The sequence below is a fragment of the Aythya ferina genome (assembly GCF_964211825.1).
Source record: "Aythya ferina genome assembly, chromosome: 5".
Taxonomy (NCBI): Eukaryota; Metazoa; Chordata; class Aves; order Anseriformes; family Anatidae; genus Aythya; species Aythya ferina.
In genome coordinates this window covers 46,470,630-46,495,781 of record NC_140301.1, presented here as the reverse complement: position 1 = coordinate 46,495,781, position 25,152 = coordinate 46,470,630, and the positions used below count along the sequence as shown (strand labels likewise).

At 43.1% G+C, this 25,152-nt stretch overlaps 1 protein-coding gene across 3 annotated transcripts in view; it reads left to right on the top strand.

Moving 5' to 3' along the window:
- PLCB2 (phospholipase C beta 2) overlaps positions 1-25,152 on the top strand; it is a 61,638-nt gene that overhangs the window by 28,466 nt on the left and 8,020 nt on the right. The window contains exons 5-29 of one of the 3 annotated variants that reach the window (XM_084522702.1): positions 80-220; positions 588-667; positions 1,303-1,356; positions 3,899-3,974; positions 4,581-4,681; positions 5,365-5,531; positions 5,747-5,893; positions 6,206-6,363; positions 8,522-8,604; positions 9,003-9,087; positions 10,524-10,695; positions 11,664-11,761; positions 12,426-12,522; positions 13,141-13,225; positions 13,655-13,779; positions 14,840-14,994; positions 15,432-15,596; positions 16,691-16,790; positions 17,071-17,175; positions 18,175-18,260; positions 18,689-18,785; positions 20,297-20,350; positions 22,008-22,218; positions 22,440-22,611; positions 24,327-24,403. In XM_084522702.1, coding sequence (XP_084378828.1) covers positions 80-220; positions 588-667; positions 1,303-1,356; positions 3,899-3,974; positions 4,581-4,681; positions 5,365-5,531; positions 5,747-5,893; positions 6,206-6,363; positions 8,522-8,604; positions 9,003-9,087; positions 10,524-10,695; positions 11,664-11,761; positions 12,426-12,522; positions 13,141-13,225; positions 13,655-13,779; positions 14,840-14,994; positions 15,432-15,596; positions 16,691-16,790; positions 17,071-17,175; positions 18,175-18,260; positions 18,689-18,785; positions 20,297-20,350; positions 22,008-22,218; positions 22,440-22,611; positions 24,327-24,403 — 2,891 coding nt within the window. Of the gene's footprint in view, positions 1-79; positions 221-587; positions 668-1,302; positions 1,357-3,898; positions 3,975-4,580; positions 4,682-5,364; positions 5,532-5,746; positions 5,894-6,205; positions 6,364-8,521; positions 8,605-9,002; positions 9,088-10,523; positions 10,696-11,663; positions 11,762-12,425; positions 12,523-13,140; positions 13,226-13,654; positions 13,780-14,839; positions 14,995-15,431; positions 15,597-16,690; positions 16,791-17,070; positions 17,176-18,174; positions 18,261-18,688; positions 18,786-20,296; positions 20,351-22,007; positions 22,219-22,439; positions 22,612-24,326; positions 24,404-25,152 lie in introns of those variants that run through there. The other 2 variants (XM_084522703.1, XM_084522704.1) reach the window with 2 other exon arrangements.

Here is a 25,152-nt window from a genome sequence, read left to right as displayed (position 1 = left end):
ATTGGGTCCTGTTCACTTTTTTTCAGGTGCAGTTCGCCTCATTCTTCACTTGTCCTGACCTGTTCTGTTTATTTTGCAGTGCCAGAAGCTCCGAGAAGTTTTTAATTTGGATTACCCTCACAGCACATTTCTGCTTAAGACTCTGACTATTGTATCTGGCCCTGACATGGTGGACCTCACTTTCCATAACTTTGTGTCCTACAAGGAAAATGTTGGCAAGGTATGAGGACCTGAGGACAAGGAAGCACTGGGAAACACTGAGCTGGGACATTCAAGGGGGAGCAGGAAAGAAGAAGGGAAGACAGGGAGCCTGAACCTTGTCAGTGTTACCAGCAAGGTTTTGTTCACGTGTGTCGTTTTGTGCTTTGTATGAATAGACAACTGAGATGACTCAGTAAGAAAACTTTTGGCTGCTGGTATGCATAGGCAGTAGGAAGGTGATGTAGCCAGGCCCAGGGTGCAGCTGGGATTTGTAGCCCAGCAGTATCAGGACATGTCCATGCCCTCTCCATATTCAACGTGGTGTTCCTACTCACAGTTCTGTAATGCCCAACTACCTCCACTTTGTGTCTTTGTTTTTTCTCCAGAGCTGGGCAGAGGATATTATGGCCATCGTTCGGAATCCCCTCACATACAATGCTTCTCGGTACACCTTCCTGGAGAAAATGTAAGTGATTTCTAACAAACATTGTTCTCTGAAACACTTATTTGTTGCTCTTTCTGTCTCTAAAAGAAAGAAAAGGCTTCTTAGCTTCCAAGTCTTTTGGGCAGTCTCCAAATGAGTCCTTTTTTCAACTTGGGAGCTTTAAGGCACAGGGCAGGGGGTGGTAAATGGGTCCTCTGTTGTATGACAACTGACTGGTACCACAGTACCAGTCAAACACACACATGGTATTAGGTGGTATTAGACAAACTGAAATTCTGAGCCTCAAATATCCCCCACCCACCCACAATCACAGTGCTTGGCCCAGCAACGTGCTGCCTCTTTTTCTTGTCTGTAATGCTGTTTGGTTGGCAGCCTGGGATCACTAAGGAACAGTAGGATACCATTATCTCATATTTATGTCATACGTTTCAGAGTAATAATTCTGATATCAGTTCTCTTACAATTCTCCCGTTTCTCTTTCCCAAGAAGTGAGAATAGGTTCTGTCTTGAGGTTAAGGTAACAGTCTGCAGGACCCCGTTTTCCAGTTAACCGTTGGTTTCCTTTCCCAGTTGCATTTTCTCTTTTGCTCCTTCCTTAACAGAATCTGTCAGACTGTACAAGTGAATTTTCATCATCTTGACTTCTTTTTTCACAGCCTGGTGAAACTGAAGATGCAGCTTAATGCAGAGGGAAAGATTCCTGTCAGGAAGTGAGTATGGGTTGGTTGGTTGGTTGTTTTTTGTTGTATGTTCAATTAAAGACAGTAAAGACAGAGGAGCTGGTAAGAGGATGGTAGCTCAGTGACTTCAGCTGCCTACTACTGGGCCTAAGAGGTAAAGGCCATTGCCTCTGTATTCAGGTCATGAGGTCCTGCTGCACCAAGGTTCCTCCCAGTGAGGGGTCTGGGACATAGTTTGGGTCCGGAAAGGAGACCTTTTGTGACCACTTCCTTCATCTACAGAAAGAAATTGTCTTGAACAGCCATGGACTTCACTTCCAAAGCTAAGCAACTTTGGTAAAATTCTAACTGGGGATTTGTTTTGCAAACCTGAGTTTTGAGATTTGTAAGACTTGTTTGAGATTTCATGCAATGAGCTCTGTATGTGTATCGTTCCTACAGGAGAACTTTTTGCTTGACTTTCCAGATAGCCTGAAGTAGGGATCCATTGCTTTCACTCCTGTTTTCATGTATGACTGCTATACCTGTTCTCCCCTGGTGTAATCCCACTGCCTTCCATCTTCACTCTGCATGAAGGAAACAGCCTTTGAGGACAGACCACTGAGCCAATGTTAAAGCTGGCTCAAGTACAGGATAGGGTAGATTTGAGCTCAATGCCACAAGTATTGGCTTTGTTCATCAGGGTAGGGCTGCCATGAGAATAAGCCAATGCTGCTTTGCTGAAGCAAAGATGGACCTATTACTTCTCCGCTGCACTGCATGGCATAAATGTAGAATTGGTTTTGTGTCCCTCAGTATCTTCCCTAGTCAGATCACTCCATGGCTGACCCTGTGACTCCTTGATGTCGATTAACTCATAGACTAAAAAAAAGCTGCAATGCAGTGTTGAATTCCCTTTGAGGTACATAATTTATCTTTTGTTTTAAGAACAAGGACCTGCAGTGAGTGCATTCATGGGTATTCACAGGAAAGTTCTGAACCACTCTGTTTCTAAGCTTATGCTGTGTTACAGCGTCACAAGAGGCAAGTGCTAATCACCTGTAATAAATACACTACCTACTGTGTGTTATATTGCATAACGATTCCACATTAAATCTGTGCTGGCTAAATGTGCTCCTGGATGGTTGATCATTATTCAACAATAAACATTTTTTGTTGTTTGTTTTCTAAACTACAAAACAGTAGAATTTCATTCTACCAGAAACCAGTGTACACATCAAGGGGCTTTTAAAAATGTATAGCTCTTTAATGAATAACTCACACTAGGGAAAGAGTACTTTAAATTGATCTTTAAAATGCAAGCAAGGTAGCATTACTGTAGAGAGAAAGCAGCTTATTTTTCTGAAATAAGCTCAAAAAATGTCTGGTGCAGCCTGTACCCCTCTTCAATGCCCTGGTCTTTCTTTCTTGCAGAGTAGAAAAACAGACTTATGGTCTAAAGCATAAGTTGTTTAAAATGGTCTGGATTAAGAGCCAGATTTATAAAAATATTCAGCATTTCCAGGTGCAGGTGTATGCAAGGTTTTCAGAACTTCATATCAGATTTTTTTTTTTTTTAATTCCACATTTATTTGCCTTTCTCTTTTGACATTTAAATCCCTTTTGAAGCATAACAAGAGTGCTGCATTTTTTGCCTTGCAAAGGGCTGCTCGAGAAACCAGCATGCACTGAGTTTGCATAAATCATCTGCAGCTCCAGTTGAGCACTTTTCCACCTGTCAACACGTTTGGCACTTTTTGTTCTCCTTTTTTGTCATTGAGCAGCTGTGATGCCAGGAGTGTAATAGACCTGACATTTAAATTTATCCACAGCAGAGACCTCATTGTTGTTGATTGGGATATTCTGAAATTAGGGAAAGCTCAGTTAATGTTAATTCCGTAATACAGCAGAGGCTGCTTTAAGCCAAAGGCTTGACCAGGTGAGTTCTACCCTGTAGACCAATACCCAGCTTTCTAAATTGAAGATGAGCTTTTTTTTTTTTTTTTTTTTTTTTTTTTTTTTTTTTTTTTTCCTCTGTAATGAGTTTGTTCCTTGAATTCACGGAAAGCCTTTGGTTTCCAGGACAGAAATTTTTGCCTTCTTCTAAACCAGCAAATATGTACAATGTTTGTTTGCTTATTTTGGAATATTGTCTTGACTACAAACTTATTGCTGGCTAGTGCCAGCTACTGCATTGGTAATGTCTTGTGGGAGGAAGTATGGGGAATTTGTAGCATGAGAACAGCTACCAAAGAGGGCACCTCCAAGAGATGTAGGCAAGGATAGCGAGTAATGATTTTGGGAGTAAGCTGACGCAGCTTAGTAACAAGGCTCTTCTAGATCCCTGTGCAAAAATATAGAACTTCTATATTAAGGCAGCAGTCAGAAAATCAACCATAGGCTTATAAGATCTGGTCCATCAGGTACTCTTGGAGAAACACTGCCTTCCTTCTTTGGTTCATGTCTTATTGTTGGTCTCCTTTGTTGTGCATTTTGAATGCCTTGCACTCTGGTTGCAGCTCCTAGCCACCCAAACCCAGGCTTTCTGACTTGACTCCTGTGGTGATAGTTTCTTTTTTCCCTGTCTGCTTAGTATTTTTCAGATGTTTCCTGCAGACAGGAAAAGGGTGGAAGCAGCATTAAGTGCTTGTCATCTTCCAAAAGGCAAGGTAAGGGTCTTACTAGGTACCCAAAGATCTCTCTAGCTTGAGAAAAATCTTTCTGACTACCCTGACTGTGATTCCCTTAGCTTTAAAAACTTCAGTCACCCAGATGCTCTTAAATTGCTTTGAAACCCTGTCCTTTTGCTAGCTACCTTGCCTTAACTGCAGGCCTGCTAAGATCAATTCTTACTGTTTGTAAAGCAATAGCACTTGCAGCTCTGTCACTTGCATTATGTGGCACAAGAAACAGCACATTCCCTTCTGCCTGTTTCACTGCTCTTTGAAGCAACAGGTCTCATGGTTACTCTTAGCACTTCTACCAACCTGCAGAGTACAATCTGGAACTCTAACAGTTCCTGTCAGTTCACCACGCACTAGTCTTATATCATCACACAAGAGGCACCAAGGGACAGTTTAAATAACTGTCTGTTCTGAAGTAGGCCATTATAATGTTTCTCCACTCCATCTCCTCTTTCCTAAACACCTTGCTAGATGTTCCAGTTGCTTATTTGCCTTTTCACAATTGAGTGCTGGACTGGGGGTGTTGAGTGTTAACAGAGGTGAAAACCATCATGGGTTAATGGTACTGACACGTCCTTCTTTCATTCTCAGAATGATGCCATCAATCCAGAGGACTTTCCTGAGACTGTGTATAAAACTTTCCTCATGAATCTGTGTCCACGGCCTGAGATTGATGAGATATTTACCTCACAGTAAGTTTCCCTCAAGCCACATAAAAGGATTTGATCTCTTGTGGCAAAAGATAGGCAAAAAGGTGGGGAGAGGGGTTGCTACATTTATTATTTGGCTGCTCTCAAGCCTGCCTATAAAGGCAGGTACCCATGTCACAAAACAGTGCCAGTGCACTTTACTCTTCCACTGACAACCCTGATAAAAGGGATCAGGCGTCACTGTGCTGCATGGGCTCTAAATAGTCACTATCGGAAGGGCTGATTCCAGGTCAACACTAGATCGTGCTAATTTGATACTGCTTTTGGCTAGCCTTAGACAAGACCATGTACAGCATTAGAACCACAGAGCTTTGCCAGTAGCTAGTGAATTCTTTTCAAGTAGCTAAACCTGTGGATTCTTAAATGGACTTAATTTCTATTCAATGTGTTCTGAAATTACCTTTAGAGTTCAAGTCAGAAGCTCAAATTATGCCGCCTTCTTCCATTATACAACCTCTTAACAGTAGCACATTAGTTAGGAAGAATATAAAAGAAGAAAAATAGCCACAGAGAGAAGCATCTTTTACAGGAAGGAACGCAGACAGAACATTGGGCCCAGAGAACTGGGTGCCCATTGCTAACCTGGGCAAGGACCAATCTCTTGTGAAGTTTTCTTAGTAGTATACATGCCTTACCTCTGCTCCCCTATAATTCTCTCCCCTTAGCCATTTAAAAGCAAAACCCTACATGACCAAGGAACACTTGGCAAAGTTCATCAACAAGAAGCAGCGAGACTCTCGCCTCAATGACATCCTTTTCCCACCAGCAAAACCTGAGCAGGTGCAGAGCCTGATAGAGAAATATGAGCCCAGTGGGATTAACATCCAAAGAGGTGAGTTTTGCTCGGCCCGTAGGTCTTGTTTTTATGTTATGTCCTGCTGTCAAGGTAGCATGAAAATAGTAGAGGATCTCACACCTTCTGCTATCCTGGCTTTCCCAGGGGAACAACCAGCCTGATTCTCACAAACCTCTGTGTTGCAGTGCACTGGGACGAGGTGCCAGAACTATTTTGTTTCAGTACCATTAACATCTTTGTTCTCTATGTAGGGCAATTGTCTCCAGAGGGGATGGTCTGGTTTCTCTGTGGCCCTGAGAACAATGTGATAGCGCTGGATAAATTGGTGCTGTACCAGGACATGACGCAGCCACTCTCACACTACTTCATCAATTCATCACACAACACATATTTAACAGGTATGGGCAGTTCCAGAATCTGCTTCAGCTCCAGCAGGTATGTACCATCACCAGGGATGGATGAATGATCCTGACAATTAATCAGGCAGGTGCATCTACCCTGAAGTTTGGAGGGCTGAGGGCTGTAAAGCACAGTAAGGGGCTTGACACTTAAATGCTGTGTAAGAAGAAATGTCACCCTGTTACCTAAAATGTCTTGTCATTCTGCCATGCACACCTGCTCAAAGACAGCAGAGTTCTGTTGCTCTAGTTTATGCAGAAAGTGTCCCACATGAATAGCTAAAGAGCCTCCCTGCCTGTGCTCTCCTGCAGCTGGTCAGTTTTCCGGTATCTCGTCTCCTGAAATGTATCGCCAGACACTGCTGGCTGGCTGTCGCTGCGTAGAGCTGGATTGCTGGAAGGGCCGTCCCCCAGATGAGGAGCCGATCATCACTCATGGATTCACCATGACAACTGAGATCCTCTTCAAGGTACGGAAAGAATCTTCTCCTCACTTTTAGTCCTGCTTGGTTTTAAACTGATCTCAGCTCGAGGAGGCTAGCTGACCGAGGTAACAGTCAGCTGCATGGGCTGAGGGCAAAAATGTTTGAGAGGGAAAGACTGATGGCAAAGTGAATGAATGTGTAGGTAGAATGAAAGATGAGCAAATATGCAATAGGCTGGAGTTTGCATACGTTTTTGGAGTGGGAGGACCACCAGAGAAGTTGTTAGCTGGATGAAGATGAAGGAATGACTGAAACGCAGGCAGTCAAGTAAAAGTGATGGAGAGACAGTTGAGTAGGTGTGCCTGCATACACGCAGTTGTGTAGCAAGATGGACGTATGGATAGAAAGTTGCGTGAGGATGGTGGATTTTATGGATGGATGCAAGTCGGAGAAACAATCAAGGTGGCTTTTAGAAAACAAATGTTTAAAATGAGTTCATTTTCTAACTGTTCTACAGCAGGTTTGTGTGTTTTACAGTCTCAGATAGCGGTGCTTTGGAGGAAAAAGTTCTAATTACTTCCTAATTACATGACTGTGTGGAATGTGTTCAGGGGAACAACTGCTCTCTAGCATGCTGGGCAGACGTATTCCCCAAGGATTTAGCTGCCAGGCTTCAGAAGCACAGTCCAAAGCCTACTTCTCCCTTGAAAATTTAGGGTATTTAACCACAGAAGTTACAAACATCAATGCACCAGTTAAAAATCAATGCACCACGCTTATTTTTTCTGCCCTCATTTATAGAGCAGCTGCCAAAAGGCAGAGTCATTCTTTATTATTTTTTGTCTTTATTCTTATTCCCTATCTTCCCCCAGTTCCCACACTTCACTAGTACTAAAATATTTATGTGTGGGGGGAAAAAAACACCACAACCTTAGTAATGATCAGAGGTATTGTCTTATTCAGTGTCAGTAATTTCCCAAATCCTGTAATAGCACTGCTGCATTTTGCACAGCAGTTCACTACAGATAGGAGAAATAATGACAGCTGTAGCTGCTGTAATTGCAGAGTTCTGCTAAAACATGTGACTGTACCTCAAGGAAATTATAACCTGTTAACATATGCCCAGGTTTTAGTTTTACATAATGTGTAGATGTTTCCCTCCACACCTCTATCCATTTTTCTGCCATTGCCTGTGGCCTTTTAGCAGCTGCTTTTGTAGTTTCTCCTCCTCTGAACCTTGAAGGTTTCTTGGGCAGAGTCCAAGTGGTCCATGGAGGAGCTGCTGGGGGCAGCACCCCTCAGTGCTAAAATCACTGCTGAAACAGGATTTGGGGGGGCAGTAGGGGACTGCTTAATTGTTTGGGGAGTATTTTTTAAGGAGGAAGGAGGTTGCCCAGGTTGAGGTCATGGTGCTAACCCTGGCCTTGTTTAATTTGCAGCCTGTGTGTCGTAGTGCAGTATGCCATGGACTGTGTGAAGTTAGTGCACAAACACACCAGACTAAAAGCTGGGAGGTAATTGCAGAGGAACAAATGATGTTTCTTTACCATGTCAATTAGCAGCACCAGGGAAGAAAATAGTGGAAAGTTTGTGGCAGCTTAACAGGGACTTGAGGGAAATACGATTATTTTTTCATCATTAATGCTGGGAATGTTTCCATGGTATTTGCATTTGAAATGTCAGCGCTGCTGGTGACTGAACATTCCAGTTTTCTCTGCTGCTAGACAGAAGAATTTTATGAGCGGGTGAAATGATAGAAAATTGGACAGGTTCAGAGGTAAATGTAAATTAGGTTTGAGGCAGTTTAATCTGGTGCTGTGTATACCTTTCTCTACCAATTGGAAGTGCATCTGGCAGTGACTTGCCTCTCTTGCCAGATATTCTGTCATTTCTGGATACATTAAGCCATGTAAGGAAAAAAACAACTGAGTTTCAGGTCTTCAATTTCATGTTTATGCAAACTATTGACTTCAGCTGTGTGAAAGAGAATTATAGGGCTTTAAGGTTGGAGCTGGAAATCTGGACAGCTATGAAAGAGAAGACATCTCTCACTTTCTTGCCAGAGAAGTTTAGTTACATTAAAAAGAACCCCCTGACAAGGATGAGTGTGGAGATCTGAAACTTGGGGATTAGTTTAGTGGGGAGATGGATATGCTATTAGTGATTGCTGATCTCATCTCTGTGACCATTCTCTCTCCTTTAGGATGCAATCGAGGCCATTGCAGAAAGTGCTTTTAAAACATCTCTCTACCCTGTCATCCTGTCCTTTGAGAACCACGTGGACTCGTGAGTGTCTGGTGATTGGGGACCAAATGTGGGAGAATTGTGTTCTCTGTTGTCCAGAGCAGACAGGCAAGGGCTCCTTGGTTTCAAGTGAGTGCCTGAGCTGACATGAAACACTGTTAGAGGTTTTTGCATCAATTGAAAGGGGGTCAGAGCCAAAAGGTGAGACGTAAACTGCAGAGTGAGTGCAACCACAAGTGTGTAACCTTTTAACTTGGTGTGGCAGAGTATGAAAAAATGAGAAGCCTGGGAAGGGATTTCAGGATACGTGTATTTGTGAGAAGGCAAGCGATGGTTTTCTGGGTAGAGTTTTGTGGATCTCAAGATGGTTGCTCATGCTAGGCTCTGGATTTGGGCATCTGTTCTCCTGTTCATTCCTGTTTTCTCTCGTTGTATACTAGGCCCAAGCAGCAGGCAAAGATGGCTGAGTACTGCCGAACCATATTCGGAGACATGCTGCTGACAGAGCCACTGGAAAAATACCCAGTAAGTGGAAGTTGGGGAAGGAGGTTAAAGAACTTGGATTAGTGGAGAGGTCTTTCTGAAAAAGCAGTCAGTCCTGGTGCTAGGAGATGCCACAACACATAGAAGGACAGTGACAAAGATAGGGTGCAGCAGGTAAATGAGCTTGGTTCATAGTGGAGAGCAACACGGAAAGAGGAGGGAAGACCTTGCAGTCACAGAGGTTTTTCTAAGTGTTTGCCTGATTCTGTTCTTAATGCACTGTCACCTGAATGACTTTGGAAACTGAGTTCTAGGTGATCAAGCTATACTGGTTGTACGAAGATGAGTTAGTGTATTTTCGTACATGGTATAGTTTCAGATCTGTCTGCCAGCAATTGCTTTGGAAAGAAACAGGAACAAGGGCTTAGCAGCATTTCAGACTCTTCCTACCAATGCTTCTAAATCCCTGTTCACACCCTGGAAATATCCCCTTGTGGGCATAGATGGACAGGTCAGTGACATGCGTAACTTTACGCTTAGAATAGCTGAATAAAGCTCCTGCTCTGCTTGACCCTAGTCAACAGCTTGTGCAAGCACGTATTGTTGTGGAGAAGGTGGTGTTTTCAGTGATCCTTATGCACAGCACTACTTCAGCTGCCTTAAGAATGGATAGTGATTTACAAATAATGGGCAGTGCCTGTGTTCTGCAAAGTATGAGGCAATTCCTTTTTGTTAAATAGGGGAGAGGGGAGTTAAAACACCTAGTCCAAGCATCTGCCTTTAGCACTGAGATCAGAAAAGCTGAAAAGAAGCAGTGAGCAAATTGCCAGTTGCCCCCTGTTCAGACTCATGTCTTTGCCCAGGCAATGGGGAGAAACTGGGGGGGGGGGGGAGAGAGAACCAGATAAGGGTGATTCTATTAGCTAAATTATTAATAGGCCTGTTGCTATCTGTACGGGGAGTGTAGGTCTAGAAGCACAGTCTGAGTCACACATCCTTGTATGACACACACAAACCCACCTACTTCAGGATTTTTCTTTTCAAATCTGCCTTAGGCAGAGAGTTTAAATATGGCGTGAGTGCTGATCTAGGACTGAGGCTCTGGGATAATGAGAGAAGTAGGTGGCATTTGAAAGCCAGAGGTGTGTGGATGCCTCCAGGGCATGTAGATGGTTTTTTAGCTGTGGTGCAGGATGGGTGGCTGGAAACAGCATGCACAAGCAGCAGAACTTGAAAGGACTGAAAGGTACAAAATGCCGGTGTGAAACTGACATCAGGAAAGTGAAGTCTTAGGAAAAATCTGCATAGATATAGTAGGATGAGCCAGCAGATAGAAAAATTAAATTATACAGTGGGTGAGAGATGTTTCCATGCACCAGTAAATGGCCAGAGGAATGGCACTGGGAGGGACAGGACTGCTGAGTGTTTCAAGTTCTATCTTTGAGATGAAAGTTCAGTATGAAGTTTCTCTGTTGCAGCTGAAGCCAGGAGTTCCCCTGCCGAGTCCTAAGGATCTCTTAGGGAAAATCTTGATTAAGAACAAAAAGAAACAATCTGTATCTGGGAAGAGGCAGAATTCTTTGAAGAAAGGGAGGAATGTGGAACCAGAACTCATTGGGCAGCCAGCCCCTATGGATGCTGAAGATACTGGTATGTCTAAAGGGGAAAACGGGACTACTATAGCTAGATGAGCAAGTCTGGCCTGCTGGAGACCTTCTAAATCGCCCAATACTAGCTTGAGGCAAGCCGATACCAGTCATTCATTCAGGTATCTCAAGAAGTATAAGCTTGGAAGGTATGTTAAATCTTCAGAATATTTTCAGATGCTTCATTCCAACCCAAAAGAGACAACCAACTTAATTCCCTGACCATCAGTCAGTTCTGCCTACTCTGAGGCATATGGCTGCATGGGTTGGTAATTCATTGACACACAAATGAACATGTTGTTTTTGTGGAAGAGTGCAGAACTTCTTACCACCGGTAGCTCTCTGATAACTACAAATTCACCTTCGAATAATGGAATCATAGAACAGTTTGGGTTGGAAAGGATCATCTACCTCTACCTGGTGAGAATGAGGTCCAGCTTAGCATCTCTCATTACTGGTCCTCACATTGAGGTTCTTGAAGGTCTATAAGACATTCAGACCCTACTCTCCTCCCATCCTCCTCCTCCCAAGGTCATCATTTCTTGGACTCAGGTAGAGAGTTCTACCAATGGTACAACAGTGAATTTTACAGTCCCTGTCATGGCAGGAGCTCATGAAGTCTTATGAAGACAAGATGTGCACTCCTACAGAGGAGCTAGAAATCAGACATTCAGTCCCACAAATGTGTGTGACCTTGGTGGGGAAAACAGCATTGTGATCATCGCTTTTGGGAGGCCTGCAGGAAGAATGACTTGGTCTCTTGGGTGTGTTAGTCCAGTTTGGCCTATTCATACTTGGATTTTGCTAATAATGATATGATATTCCACTCTTGCTCCTGTGATGTGATTGTGAGGTTTTGTAGAGTTCTTCCCTGTCAGCAGAGTTAGAGCCGGAGGCTGTGTGAGCAGCCACAATGTCTTGTCTCCATGTGCTACTGGCTAAGTACTACTGATGTGGGCTGTGTGCGCTTAGTTTGGGCAGGCGATGTGGCTGAAGAGGAACCAGAGGAAGAGGATGAGCAGCTGGGAAACCTGGATGAAGAGGAAATTAAAAAGATGCAGTCAGATGAGGTACTGTCACTACTGTCTCTCTTCCTTTTCTGTGGTTTTATTTTCTTTTTCGGGCCTGACCACACTGAATGGAGATTAATTCCAGAATGCAAAGGGAAGTGAACCTGTGCTATGACAAGTATACATAGAGGATATAGCTGAAGAGGTATAATTTCTGACTCTGATATTCTGCATGATTTGGTGATAAATATCTGCCTTCAGGGTGTTTAGAGAGGCTCAGCCTTAGTGTGATAAAAGTTGTTACAGAAACATGAAGTGCTGCTGCAGAAGAGGGAAGAAGCAGATCAGCAATGCCTTGAATAGAAGAGATCTGTTTCCCATTTCCTTCTCCCTAGTATCACTCATAAGAGGCAAAAAATGTCCCAGGTTTGTCCCAGAGTCCATGCTTTGAGAGGTTAAAGAGGTCCTAGACTTCTTATGTACTGATACCTTTCTGTATGTCTTGGTTTCAGTTTTTGCCAAGCTACCCAGAAATTCAGTGTGCCCTTGACAATGCTGCCCACAATGTAATTGTTAGATCAGGAAGCCAAAGAAACTGGTGTGCTTTGGTCAGGGCAGCCATTGGCGCTCATTGCATGTGAAGCCCAGGTGTGTTTTGTTTCACCTCTGGAAAAGGTTTCATCTGTCTTCTCTAATGTGTTTTTTCTATTTTTTTTCTGCCTAGGGCACCGCTGGTTTGGAAGTGACAGCGTATGAGGAAATGTCCAGCCTAGTTAATTACATACAGCCTATCAAATTTGACTCCTTTGAAGTCTCTGCCCGTAAGTTATATTCAGTTCTTTCAGGATCCTGAGTATTTCCATTTGACCAGGAGAATACGGCTTTCAAATGCTGCTGTTCTCCACTTTCTTTTGTGACTTGCTTGAACCTATTTCCTGCCATTTTCTCTCTCTCCCAGAACATATGTACAATACAAACACTCTCCTTCTGTCCTTCTCCTTGTAGTAAGGAATTGATAAGGAAAAGACAACGATATGTCAGATACTGCTCTGTTACATCAGTGAAAATGAAAAGCAGCAGCTTAAGGCTAATGACATCTATGTGATCTTGCTTTGCTGCTTCTGAGGGCAGGATTCAGCCCAGCTTTTCTTAATGTATGAAACTGGCCTTCCTCTTCTGTGGTGATTAGGATCCTGGCTGGTGACAGAGAAATATCTGAAATGCTGCAAATGCATGCAATTTCTTTGTACACGATAGGGTCCTCCAAACTGTCACCACATCTGGACCAGAGAAAGGTAAATTGCCTTGATAGAAACCAGTAGCTGGAAGAAAGTGGTGATAAACAGGTTGAGTGCTTCTTGAGCCCATTGGTCCCCACACACAGAATTGGGAGCTGCGTGCTTCCTATGTCTAAACACTTTCTTATTTCCTGTTTCTAGAGAAGAACCGGAGTTATGTCATCTCTTCCTTCACGGAACTGAAGGCTTATGATCTGCTAACCAAGTTCCCTATGCAGTTTGTAGAGTATCCTTTTGGCAATGTTTGCCCATGGTAGTTGGTGGTATGGAGCATGGGAGCTAATATGAAGCTTGAGTTAAGGCTAAGATATGTCCAACTGGCTTTCTGGTTTCAGGACCTGGTAAGCTCTTCATCAAAGGTATGAAGAGTGCAGGTGCTAGAGATACAGGATCTTCCAGGGTGTGCTGGGGGGCTGTTCACAGAGATTCCTGACAGATTCTTGTATCCTGGTGTAGTAAAAGCCAAGACTGTCAGCTGTTTGCTTTTAAACAGAAAGGGATGTGGGAAAGGAGCCTGTTGTTGCGTGGGCCTCTCTTTTTAGAAGGCTCTGAGCATTCATAGAAGAGCTTAAACAACTCTTTAATCTGAATACACGAGCTAGCCCCAGGGTACATAAGGAGTGCTCCAGACTTGTTTCCAATAGAGCAAATGTAGATACAACAAGCGACAGATGAGCCGGATTTACCCCAAAGGCACCCGGATGGACTCCTCTAATTACATGCCCCAGATGTTCTGGAATGTTGGCTGTCAGATGGTGGCACTGAACTTCCAGACTATGGGTGAGTGTCGCATTGTCCTCCAGCTTCTTAGTGGGTAAGGCTGTGTGCTCATGTTCATTGTCTCTTCCTTCACTGCTATTTCCTATGGCCACTGTTTCCCTGAATGCATTTACTCTGTGTGCCTTGTTCCCAAAGTGTTGCTCTTCTGCCTGAGTCTCCCTCAGACCAAAAGCACTTTTCTAGGCCTGGCACAAACCTGGCATGCAGTGCCTGTGATGCCTGTCCTACATATTTGTGCATGCACACATACATGGGCTTGCTGTCATCCAGTATCTGGGTACCATCTCTGGCTGTTCTGTAACATGATGTCAGAGTAAATAACTTGTATGGATGCACCAGAAGCTCCTGCCTCCTCTAAGCTGCATCCTCTTTTACAAGGCAGCAGGCATAGCTCCATCTGGCTACAGGACTGGACTGTCTGTCCTATTATTTCCAGTATACTGACCTGGGCAGGAAAGAAAGGCCATTCCTTGCTGTACAACCAGCATAAGAAAGAGACGTAGAAAAGCCTCCAGATAATGGTGTTCTTTACTGTTTTTCCTTCTTTGCTATCTCATGTATAAAGAGTGTAAGAGACTTCATAGGATCAGTAGGAGAAAAAAAACGATTTACTTAAAAAGGGAGAGTGATAGATTGGTTACAAAGAGTGTATCTTACTGAAGACAGATGCAGAAGCCACAAGACGCTGTCCACAAGACAATAAGTAGCAGAGGAGATGGACTGAGAGGAGGCCCAAAATGACAGGAGGAAGGAGTAGAGACAACTATTTACTTCACACTCAAAATAGTGGGTACTTCTTAGAGTAGGTTTTAATTTAGTTCTACCCAAGATTTATGGTACAATCATAAGCAAACCACTTTACCTTTCTTATAACAGCTGCTGCAATATTTTTCCCTGTAGGGTGCTGAGAGGCTTAATTAGTTTTTGAAAGGACTTTATGAACCCTTGGCTAGCACAAACTACAAAAGTACAGCATCTTTCAGCTCATGCGTACTACACAAGACATCTGATGAGGTCCCACAGTAATTTTTCTCATTGTTCTCCTCTGTTTGTACCTCAGATGTCCCCATGCAGCAGAACATGGCTCTGTTTGAGTTCAATGGCCAGTGTGGCTATCTGCTCAAGCATGAATTCATGCGGCGTCCAGACAAGCCATTTGACCCTTTCTCTGTGGACCGCATTGACGTGCTGGTGGCAAGTACCCTGTCTGTCACGGCAAGTACAAACCGTGGTGCTGTTCCTCCCCTGACAGCCATTTGCTGTTGTCACCACGTGTATAACTGGCATGTATGTCCCCTCTATTTATTACCCAGTAGGGTTCTTAGTGGCAAATGAACCCAGAGAGTCCTGTGGGAGAGTGTTACCATGGCAACTCCCAGTCTTTTCACTATATCAAATTAATCATAATCACATGAAAATGGAAAATTAGCATCTGCCACGCAAAGAAGCCAAGGCTGTGATGATGGGGAGGGAGGAGGTTGGAAGAAGTGTTGAAGCAAGAAACACGGGCGACGAAAAGCCTAATGTGGATTGGAAGCTGCAGCAGAAAAGATGTTTGGGGCTGGAGGGGGCCTTAAAGGGTGAAAGTATGGGTGGGTTCTTTTGTTTTATTCTTTTCAGCAGTTGCTAATTATGTTTCTGCTTGTTTCTAGATACTTTCTGGTCAGTTCCTCTCAGACCGTAGTGTGAAGACATATGTGGAAGTAGAGCTGTTTGGGTTGCCACGGGACACAAAACGCAAATACAGAACCAAACTGACCTCCACTGCCAATTCCATTAACCCTGTATGGAAAGAGGAGCCTTTTGTTTTTGAAAAGGTAGTATCATTTTATTGTCATTTAGATGGAGAATCTTTACAGATCCTGTTGGTCACAAGCACTGCTTTGAGAGGTCAATGACAACAGAAGGGACTCTCTTCTGGAGATCTCAGTCATCAGCTTTAGACACACCGAGGCATTATTACGTGTTGCACCCTCAGATAATACCCAAATAATGTTGTCCAAAACAACTCCCCATGAAGATTTCCAGGTATGGATAAGGGGAGCTGTGAACATTTCTGGCAATAACAGGCATCAAGAATCTCCCCTTTGTGAAACACTTTAGACTGAATTCACTAATCAGCTTTGAAGACTTCAAGCATGAAAGGAACTGAATGTCTGTGGTTAAACTGTGAATCTGGTGCAGATGTACAGGACAAGTAATGGGACCAGCAGGAGGTTTTCAGCTGTGCCAGATTACAGAAAGCTGCCTTGTTTGTCTTCAAGAATTCAGTGGTCACTGGTTCAGTTATAGGGCATGGGGGGAGGTTAAGTCAAGGGTGATAGTAAGCTCTGGCCTTTCTGCTGTAAGTTACAAAGGCAAAATACGTGTTACACAATTCATCTCTGTCAAGCACGCTGTGAAATAGCAGATATTTTCAGCCTACTTGGGATGTGGTAGATAAATATTATCCTTGTTTCAGAAAACACTTTTCAAGCTACAGTTTTGACAGAATAATTTTTAGTTCATTTTATGGCAGAAGGAAATGGGGGAGGCTGATGAAGCAACTCTTATGGCAAAGTTACCAAGCTTGCTAAATTATCCTTCCAAGCTCATTTCCTTCTCTGGCAAATTGCTTTGTGGAAATGCTAGTTCAGTGGATTTATTGCACAGTTCTTTCTTTAGGCAGCCTGCCCTCCTGAAGTCTCTCCTCTGAGATGCCTGTGTTTTGTGGAGTTTTTGTAAATTCAGTTATGTCCGTGACAAACTGCAGCCTTAAATTACAAGATGTGGAAACAGACGATGACTTTCCTGGAGAGATGGCTTTGTTTTGTTGGAAGTAGAAGAGAGTAAAGTTCTACCTAGTGAACCCAATATGCTACTAGAGATCAGAACATAGTTGCCTTACTCTGTTTTGTTTTGTTTTCCTTAGATCATGATGCCTGAGCTGGCATCTCTAAAAATTGTGGCTTATGAAGAAGGAGGGAAGTTCATTGGTCATCGTGTCATTCCCATTATTGCAGTGCACTCAGGTAAATTTTGTGGAAATCCCTTCAACTTTTGTAACCTTGAGATCTATCCATTTGAAGTTGGTGAAGAAAATATGGACATCTGCTAATTTTGTTAATTAATCTCTGATGTAGAATATACCTGTAGGCAGTGGTGCCTTCAATTCATCCTATTAAAGCCTTGGTTTAATGCCTTAATATATTCACAATGCCCTCCTGTAGACAGATACTCTTACTGTTGGAGTACACAGATGAGAAGGGAGAGAGATTGGGTCAGCTTACCTCTTCTGCTTTCTGTTTTCAGGCTATCACCATGTTTGTCTCCGCAGTGAAAGCAACATGCCACTCACTATGCCTTCTCTATTTGTGTACCTGGAAGTAAAGGATTATGTTCCTGATGCTTGGGCAGGTAGTATGCATTAGTGTGTGTGTGTGTGTGGGGGGGGGTTGTTCCGATCTTCTGCTCTCAAATCTAGAAGCATTTTTCCAGCTGTGGAGGTGCTTTCCCACTGCACCCTTAATTCCTTGTCAGAGTGGGACTTGAGCACATACCATCATCCTGTCATACCCTTGCTTTTAGCTGAAGAGAGGTGGCCACTTGTGCTGTTATTGTGACCTGTTCCCTGTGTGGACCATGGTGCACATACTACATTTGCACAGTGGCACAGAGCAGTTTCCAAGTGCAGAGGTGACTGTGAGGGACTGGCAGCAATAGGGTTTTACAGAAAGGGTTGCGCAGGAAGCACAGGAGAGAAGTTCCTCCCTGTATGAAGAGAGGGGAGGTTTTTGCTGGTACTGGAATACAGAGATCTTCCTTTAAAAAGGGAATGGTCAAAGAGAGATTGAGAAATAAATGAGGAAAACAACCCCCTGGAGGTATTAACAGGAAAGCCTTTTAACAATCATGAACAAAGCCATGCAGAATTTTGATGGCATCAGCCACAGAAGTTCTTGTGAATACTTTGGTTTTAACTGCAGGCATCTTGTGTTTGCTCTCTCCTTCTCTGTGTTCATATACAGGAACATTATTCATGGGGGAAATCAAGTGAAATTGATGGTTTTAACACAGATTCATAAGAAATATCAGTTTTATACAGGATTGAACTAGGGTTGGAGTAGGGAAGTGTGCAAGCTGGCAGTCTTAGCCTTTGGAGCTTTTGGGAGTAATACACTCTTCTCAGCTCCTTATAGTTGGCTGTAAACATCAGTTGTGAGCCATCACTGTAGAATAGGACTGAGGTAAAGACAGTCCCCTCCCTCTGTGATGTCAGAGAGAAACTTGTTACAAGTAGAAAATACAAAATATCCCTTCTCCACAATTTCCCAATTTAGGCCAGACAGGGCAAGAAAAAGTGGAGTACTGCGAGTTATTTGATAATCCAAGCAAAGACCTCCTTTTTGTTTCTAGATCTGACTATTGCTCTCTCCAACCCGATTAAGTTCTTCAGTCTGCAAGATAAGAAGTCAGTTAAGCTAAAAGATGGCTCAGTGGAGGTAAGTTTCCCCAAGTTCTGTCATAGTCTAAAATATGCTGTGTGAATTCAGCCTGAAATAGAGGGGCTGCCAATAGGATTTCCACTAACCTGGAACAAGGCTGTCTTATTTGTTGTTCCTAGCCAGAGGCAGGCAGAGAACTACCCTCAGTATAGAAGTGTAAAGTGTCTGAGACTAACAGCAGTGGGAGAAACTTCAGAGGCTATTTCATACATTGCTACAGTTTCTTTTGTCTTAGTTCTCTGAGGTTAATACCACTGCCAGTGAAGAAGGAATCTTAGTGGTGTGAAACAGTCAGATTTCCTTAGTCCAACATGGGAGAAAGCATACAACAGCTTTGTGTGTCTTTGCTACAGCTTTTGTTTGCTAATCTGATGGTCTCAGTTTCCATCTGCTGTGCTTTGATTTACCTCTGATCTTTGTTTTAGAGGCTTGAAATGCAGAGGAACTTCCCATCTGCTGAAAGCAATGGGATACCAGACTCCACTGGGAAATTCACCACCCCTTTTGCAAATGGACCTGCAGGTAAAGCTGTGGGTGTGGGATGAGTTTACAGAAGGGAAAGCCTTGTCATTAAGGACAAAAGGTGTAGGTATGCCTTGACTGTTGTGGCAAGAGCAGATGTGACGTGTATACTGCTTTTACTCCACAACAAAAAAGTAATCCCAGATACCCACTAGGAATACTAGGAATCAATTTGAAGGCTCAGCTGGCATGAATGGCTTTTCTCTCCAAGTCGGGGCTAACTTGTTGGGCTAGTATCACTGTTTCCTGGGAGGTAACTACCTTAGGAGGGAATCGAGGGAGAAGTGGTCTGTGGCAGAGATGTAGCTTTTTATCCCAAGTGTGAAATTGGAGGTTGGACTTTAATTTTGAGCAAAGACATGGGAGTTCTGGACGCTTGTGAGAGAATGGTCGTAAGATCTGGCTTGATTCTATCACTTAACACCTTCCTGCTCTTCACCTCTTTGTTGTTCAAGGTTCTTTTTCTATAGATCGCTCTGACTTCTGATATTTTAAGTATGTTCAGATCTCTTTGAAAACTCTACATTTTGAAACTGCACTTAAACCAGCATTCTGTTATGTAATATTTGGGGAGCCGTATAGACTGGTAATTTTATTCATCATGAGACTCGTTTGTAAGATGCACTACAAGTTCAGAGTAAGCAGATCCCACATCTGGCATTCTGCAAGACTGTGAATGGAGCACAGTCCAGTTTTGACCACTAGATCAAATGGGGACCTATTAACATAATGAGAGCAAAAGCCATACAACTCTGCTCGGCCATGAGTTAAAAAAAAATAATTACAGATTTGCCTGACCAGAAGTCAAGAGACAAAGTCTCTTTCATTTTTTACTACTATAAAAAGCATTTATTACTCTGTTCAAATACGGAGTAGCAGAGAAAGATCTCACATTGTTTGTTCCTCTCATTCTGGCACCTTCTTGGCCTTGCAAAACAAACCAACAAACATTAAAGATATATTGGTGAAAGTGCCAGAGGGAACATTCCTTTAATATGCTTCTAATCCAAACTGATTGATAGAGTAATTTCAAGTTAGGTAAGAGCATGTCCTCTACCATGCACTTAGATTAACTCATTCTGTTCTGATCTATTGTGTAGTAATTGACAGCTAATCTGTGTTTCTTCCATATTAGCTGTATTAATGTAGTTAGTATCCTTTAAAATATGTTGGCATTGAAGCAATCTGTTTCTTCAAATTTCATTATAGTCTCAAATATCCTCCTCAACTAATCAAAGCAAGTTAACACATTCCAAATCATCACTAGCAATATTCAGTTATTACAGACCAAATGCCCTTTTTTCTCCATCAAAGTCAAGAATCCTGTTCTTTTTCTGCTGTGCCTGTTAACAATATTCCCAAGCACTTTTGCATCTCAGTAGCTTAATTAATTCTTTTCTATTCACACCAGCAACCTTTGTGTGGCTCGTGTTCTTGATGAGCTCTCTACTGTCCTTTTTCAACCCAAAGGTTCAAGATAGAACATAAACAGGAACTTCTTGTGATTTCAGGAGCAATGGCTTTGGCCAAGGATGAAAATGTGATAGAAGTGACACAGATTACAGGTAACTCCCTTTATGCTGTTCCTATGGGCTGAGGCTTTGCCAGTTATCTCGCATTCCCTTGCTGCCTAATTTCCAACCAGGATAGAATTGAAACCTGTTTGTAAATTAATAAAGGCCTGACTCAGCCCTGCTGGATGTAGCCAGCATAAAGGACAAACTACTTGAATCCCTTGGCATCGGAACCCCCTTCCCCTGCCTACAGCACCATTTGCCCAGTTTGACAACTGCTCTGGTGCATGACAAGCTCTCAGGCTGGGAATGGGCTCACGGCAGTTCTCCAGGAAAAAAGAGACTTGGGAGTTGCCATGGTCTATGTCTTATGCCCGCTCAGCCACTGATGTAATAAGCACAGATTAGTGAGAAGAGCTTTGGACCACTCAAGCATTAGCCTTCTGGGGCCACAGGCTGCAGCAACACTGCCGCACTTCAACTTCATAGCAAGGTAGGAGGCTTAGAGATATCACACAAGATCTGCTCTGGCCAGATTTGATGAGTCCATTACTTTGACTAAACCAGACATGTAATAAGGTATTGTTCAGCTGGGTTTTTTTTCTGTTTTTTTTTTTTTTTTTTTTTTTTGTCCCAATGCAGTATGGTACAAATCGATACAAAACACTAATAACCAGTGTGCCTACACTACAAAATTGAACAGAAGGTACAAGAGTAAACCTGTTGCCCTCAGGACATGTTGCCAAATAATTGCTATATGCAGCAGATATTTTGTTGTTGTTGTTGTTGGTTTTTGGTTTTGGTTGCATTTTTGTTTGGTTGGTTGTTTTTAAGTTCTTCATAAACAAAAATGCTCCATGAGACAGTACTATGATTACATTAAATATGTATTCTGGCAAGAGGCATCGCATAATATGGAAGTGTAGTGGGCTCTGGTTTGAAAGTCTAAACTTTTTGACCAAGACTTGCATTTAAGTTGTATACTTGAGTTTCCTCAATACAAGCCTTCAAGCCTTTTATAAGTAGTTGACCCTGTGCAGCATTGCACTGCAGACACGCCCACGAGTTCTGTTAATTTTTACACATTCCACGCCAAAAAACAGTTACTTCCCCTGAGAAGATAACTCCTTGTGGCTTTTCTGCCACAGATAACCACATCTTAGTGACTTGCTACTGTCAGATAACAAAGTTCTCCAACAGTTCACAGGCACCTTCCCTCCTCATATTTTCACCTACCTTAAAAGGCCTTTCACTCACTCCTGACAACTGAGGGAATGCCAGCTGTTAGAACTGGAAGGAATAAAAGCTCCTGTCATTGTAACTTGGCTTTGCAAAAAAAAAAAAAAAAAAAAAAGTAATTAAATAACAAAGCTTTTCACTTGCAATTAGAACTGCCAGCTAGCTTAACAGTTGGGGTGTGTTTGGGATGCTTAGACTTGTGGAAAAAGATCCAAGTCCTGAGATAGACCTAATAGCACGTTACCACTATTGTGTTCTTGCGGCCAAAATACCAAAAGGCAGCAATTCTTCTGGCTGTCCCCAGGCCAGGCATCCACCAGATGGGGAACTGAGCTGTATGTAAAGCTTAAAAGAGAGAGGAAAAGCTGAATGAAGGCAGTGCTGAAAAAAACTGTCTGACCCCAAAAGACATCACAGAAGGGTGAGAAATAGTGTGTGAGAGAAAACGGCCTCTATTTTTATATTTTAGAGCCTCAGACAGCCAGCCTCGCAGAACTGCAGCAGATGAAGCTCTTTCTGAAGCTGCTGAAGAAACAGGAGAAGGAGCTAAAGGAGCTGGAACGGAAAGGAAGTAAACGGAGGGAAGAGCTGCTGCAGAAATATTCTGTCCTCTTTTCGGAACCTATCTACCATGGAGGCAAGAAAAGGGCAATACACTCCAGGAAAACCCAGAAGAAGAGGTAAATACAGCACAAGGTTTTCAGCAGGGGTATCTGGCCTCTGGGTCATGAAAACCCCTCAGATAAACACGGGTGAGCAGTGTGCTCCCTTTCTCTGAGGGGAGTATGGAGTGATGTGGACATCCACATCTCCCTGGTTTTATTGAGGGATGGATGGGTGGGACTGTTGGGAGCATATAAGCATCTCTAGAAGCAGCACAGCTGCTGTATCTGTTCTGCAGGAGTCTGACAATAGCTGATGTTGATACTACATGTGCAAATCCTGTAGTAATGGCAGAAAGCATAGATAGCCAAGTTTTGGAACTGAAAGAGAGGTTGAAGATGGACCTCATCCAGCTGGGGGAAGAACACTATGATGGGATTCGAAGGAGGAAGGAACAGCATGCCACAGAGGTAAGGACTGCATCTGTCGACAAAAAATGTAGCCTGGGAGAACCCCTTCAAGGACAATGTGAAAAACCAAGTTCTTCACTGAACTGTGAACTCAGAAATGTGGCCACGGGGCAGAAAACACTCCTCATAGCAATTGTTAGGTCCATACAGTATAATTAAAAGAATGTAGACAGTGATACTTAGTTGGTAGAAGCTACAACATCCAGCAGAAACATTTTTAAAGGCCTGCAATTTGAAAAAAATATGAGAAGCAACTGCCCTGGTGCACATCAGGCTCTGTCTCAATCTCTTCTGATAGCTTAGCTTCAGGTTAACATAGCATTTATTGGCTTCATATGTTGCCAAGTGCAAAACTGTATAGGAGCATGGGTACATCAGGTTGTACCATGCTTCTCACAGCTGCCTGCTCAATGCAATACCATCAGAGGTAGGGTGACACCTCGGAAGCCCTGCAGGTTCACCAGTGGTAAGCATCAGAGCATTACAGACAATGCTGTAGGGGCAGTTGCATCCACTGCTGTCACGCAACCAGAACAGCTGACACATGGGAACAGAGCAGCCCCAACAATACATCCAGTGCTTTCTATTGGCACACATCCATGCTAATGAATGGAAAGCCTTGCAAGGGACAGTACTCTGAGGACCATCCCTTAGCACTGACAGCAGTGCTGGATCTCATTCCTCTTGAAATTTGGAAAGTGCCTTCCAGTTTGTCTTAGTTGAAGTCAAAGTAAGTACCTACATGAGGTGTTGCCAGTTGGTCCCGCAGCGCGCGAGTGTTTCCTGCCCCCTTGGGCCCACCACCTTGAGCAAACACTAGCAAGAGACACAATGCCTGGAGAAAAATTGCAGTCCACAGACAGTAATAGTAAGTATGGCATATGCTACCTACCCATTGTAATGAAAAGGGGGTGACTCCAGGAATCTGAGGCCTTTTCCTATTGTTATTTTGCTGAGGAATTTGCATCATGTCTTAAATTTCCCTGGTGCACTTTGGCTAGACAAGAACCTTGTAAAGCTGTATGCCATACTGGCTATCGTATACCAACCCTGAAAAAAAATCTAAAAAAACAGTTTCTTCAGAACTAGATTATGTAGAAATCATGCTTATCACCAGACAGAGAAGCCAAAGGAACAAAACCTCCCCATCTCCCAACTCTGTCAAATGTGAGATTTAGTGATCAAAGCTACAAAAATGAAATAAAAAACTGAGTTCTCTCTACACGGCACTTAGACCAGCAGACAGATTTTCTCCTTTCCAGCTATCTCAGCAGTGCAGAGAAGGTTCACTGAACTGACATTATAGCAATAGTTTCCACAGGATAGGAGGCTCATCCTCTTGTTAGCTTGTTGTTTAGAAGGTAGGCTCCAGTGCTATTTCCCATTTACCCACAAGTACCATGAATCTGTTGTTGTCTCCAGCACAGAAAGATAGGAGGCTGTCCACAAAGACAACCTGGAGTTGTGTGACCTGGCTCACAGAGTATGCTTCTGAAGCCTTGGTGCAGTCAGTCCACTAGCACAGTCTGATCTTTTTGCATGTCTGAGCTCTCTGATGTGGTGCAAGGGTTTGTACAGAGCCTCGTGGATTCCAAGCGGGCCCTTGGAATTCAGTACAGGGAGGGATAAAGTTGAATCTGGTGGTAATTAGATATTGATGGTGCATTATGTCTCATCTTTGTTTGTTTTTGATCTTGTTTTCATCCCTCAAACAGCAAGTTACCAAGATAACGGAGTTAGCCAAAGAGAAGCAGACAGCTGAGCTGAAGGCACTGAAGGAGTCATCAGAAAGGTAAATTTAGTACTTGAATAGCAAAGTGATAACGCATAGCTCTTATTTCGGGTAGCATTTTCTGTTAGATCTCAGAGCAATGTACTACAGTGAGCGAGTGAATATGGGAGAAGAGAAGTATTTCTTTGGTGAGAAATTGAGGCACAGCAATGTGATGTAGGCTCTCTCACAGTTACACAGTGGCAGTGTTGGGAAGACAGCTCTTGTCTTGTGACTCACAGCATGGTGTTCCTACCACGAGGAACTAAATAGGTACAAGTGTTTGAGCTGTAGTAAGTAGCCTTGACTGACTAATTCAGAAAGATAGGAAGTAAAAGTGTCAGTCACTGGATGTCATTTCTGTCTGCTGTAGTCAGTACATCACTTAATCCCTTCCAGAGACTGACCAGCTCAGAGTGAGTGGAGTTTTGGCCGCTACTTAAATAGGCTGGCAGAATCGATTCACTAATTTCTAGCCAGACATGTATCCATTTGTTCTTGCAGTAACACTTTCCTGAAGCTAAAATCCTTGCTCATTCTTCTTTGCCATTAAATCCTCTCACAACCCTTAGTTGCTAAGTCAGACAAAACTTCCTCTTTTTGTATCCTCCCATCAAGAAAGATTCTGTTTCTCTCGGCTATTAATTATATTCAGACAGGACTAAGAAAAACCCATTGAGTAGCTAGGTAATGGTTTCCTACCAATAGAATATCATTTAGTATAGTCACATCTACAGCTAGCTGTGAGGAACCTGAGAAAGATTCAGAGA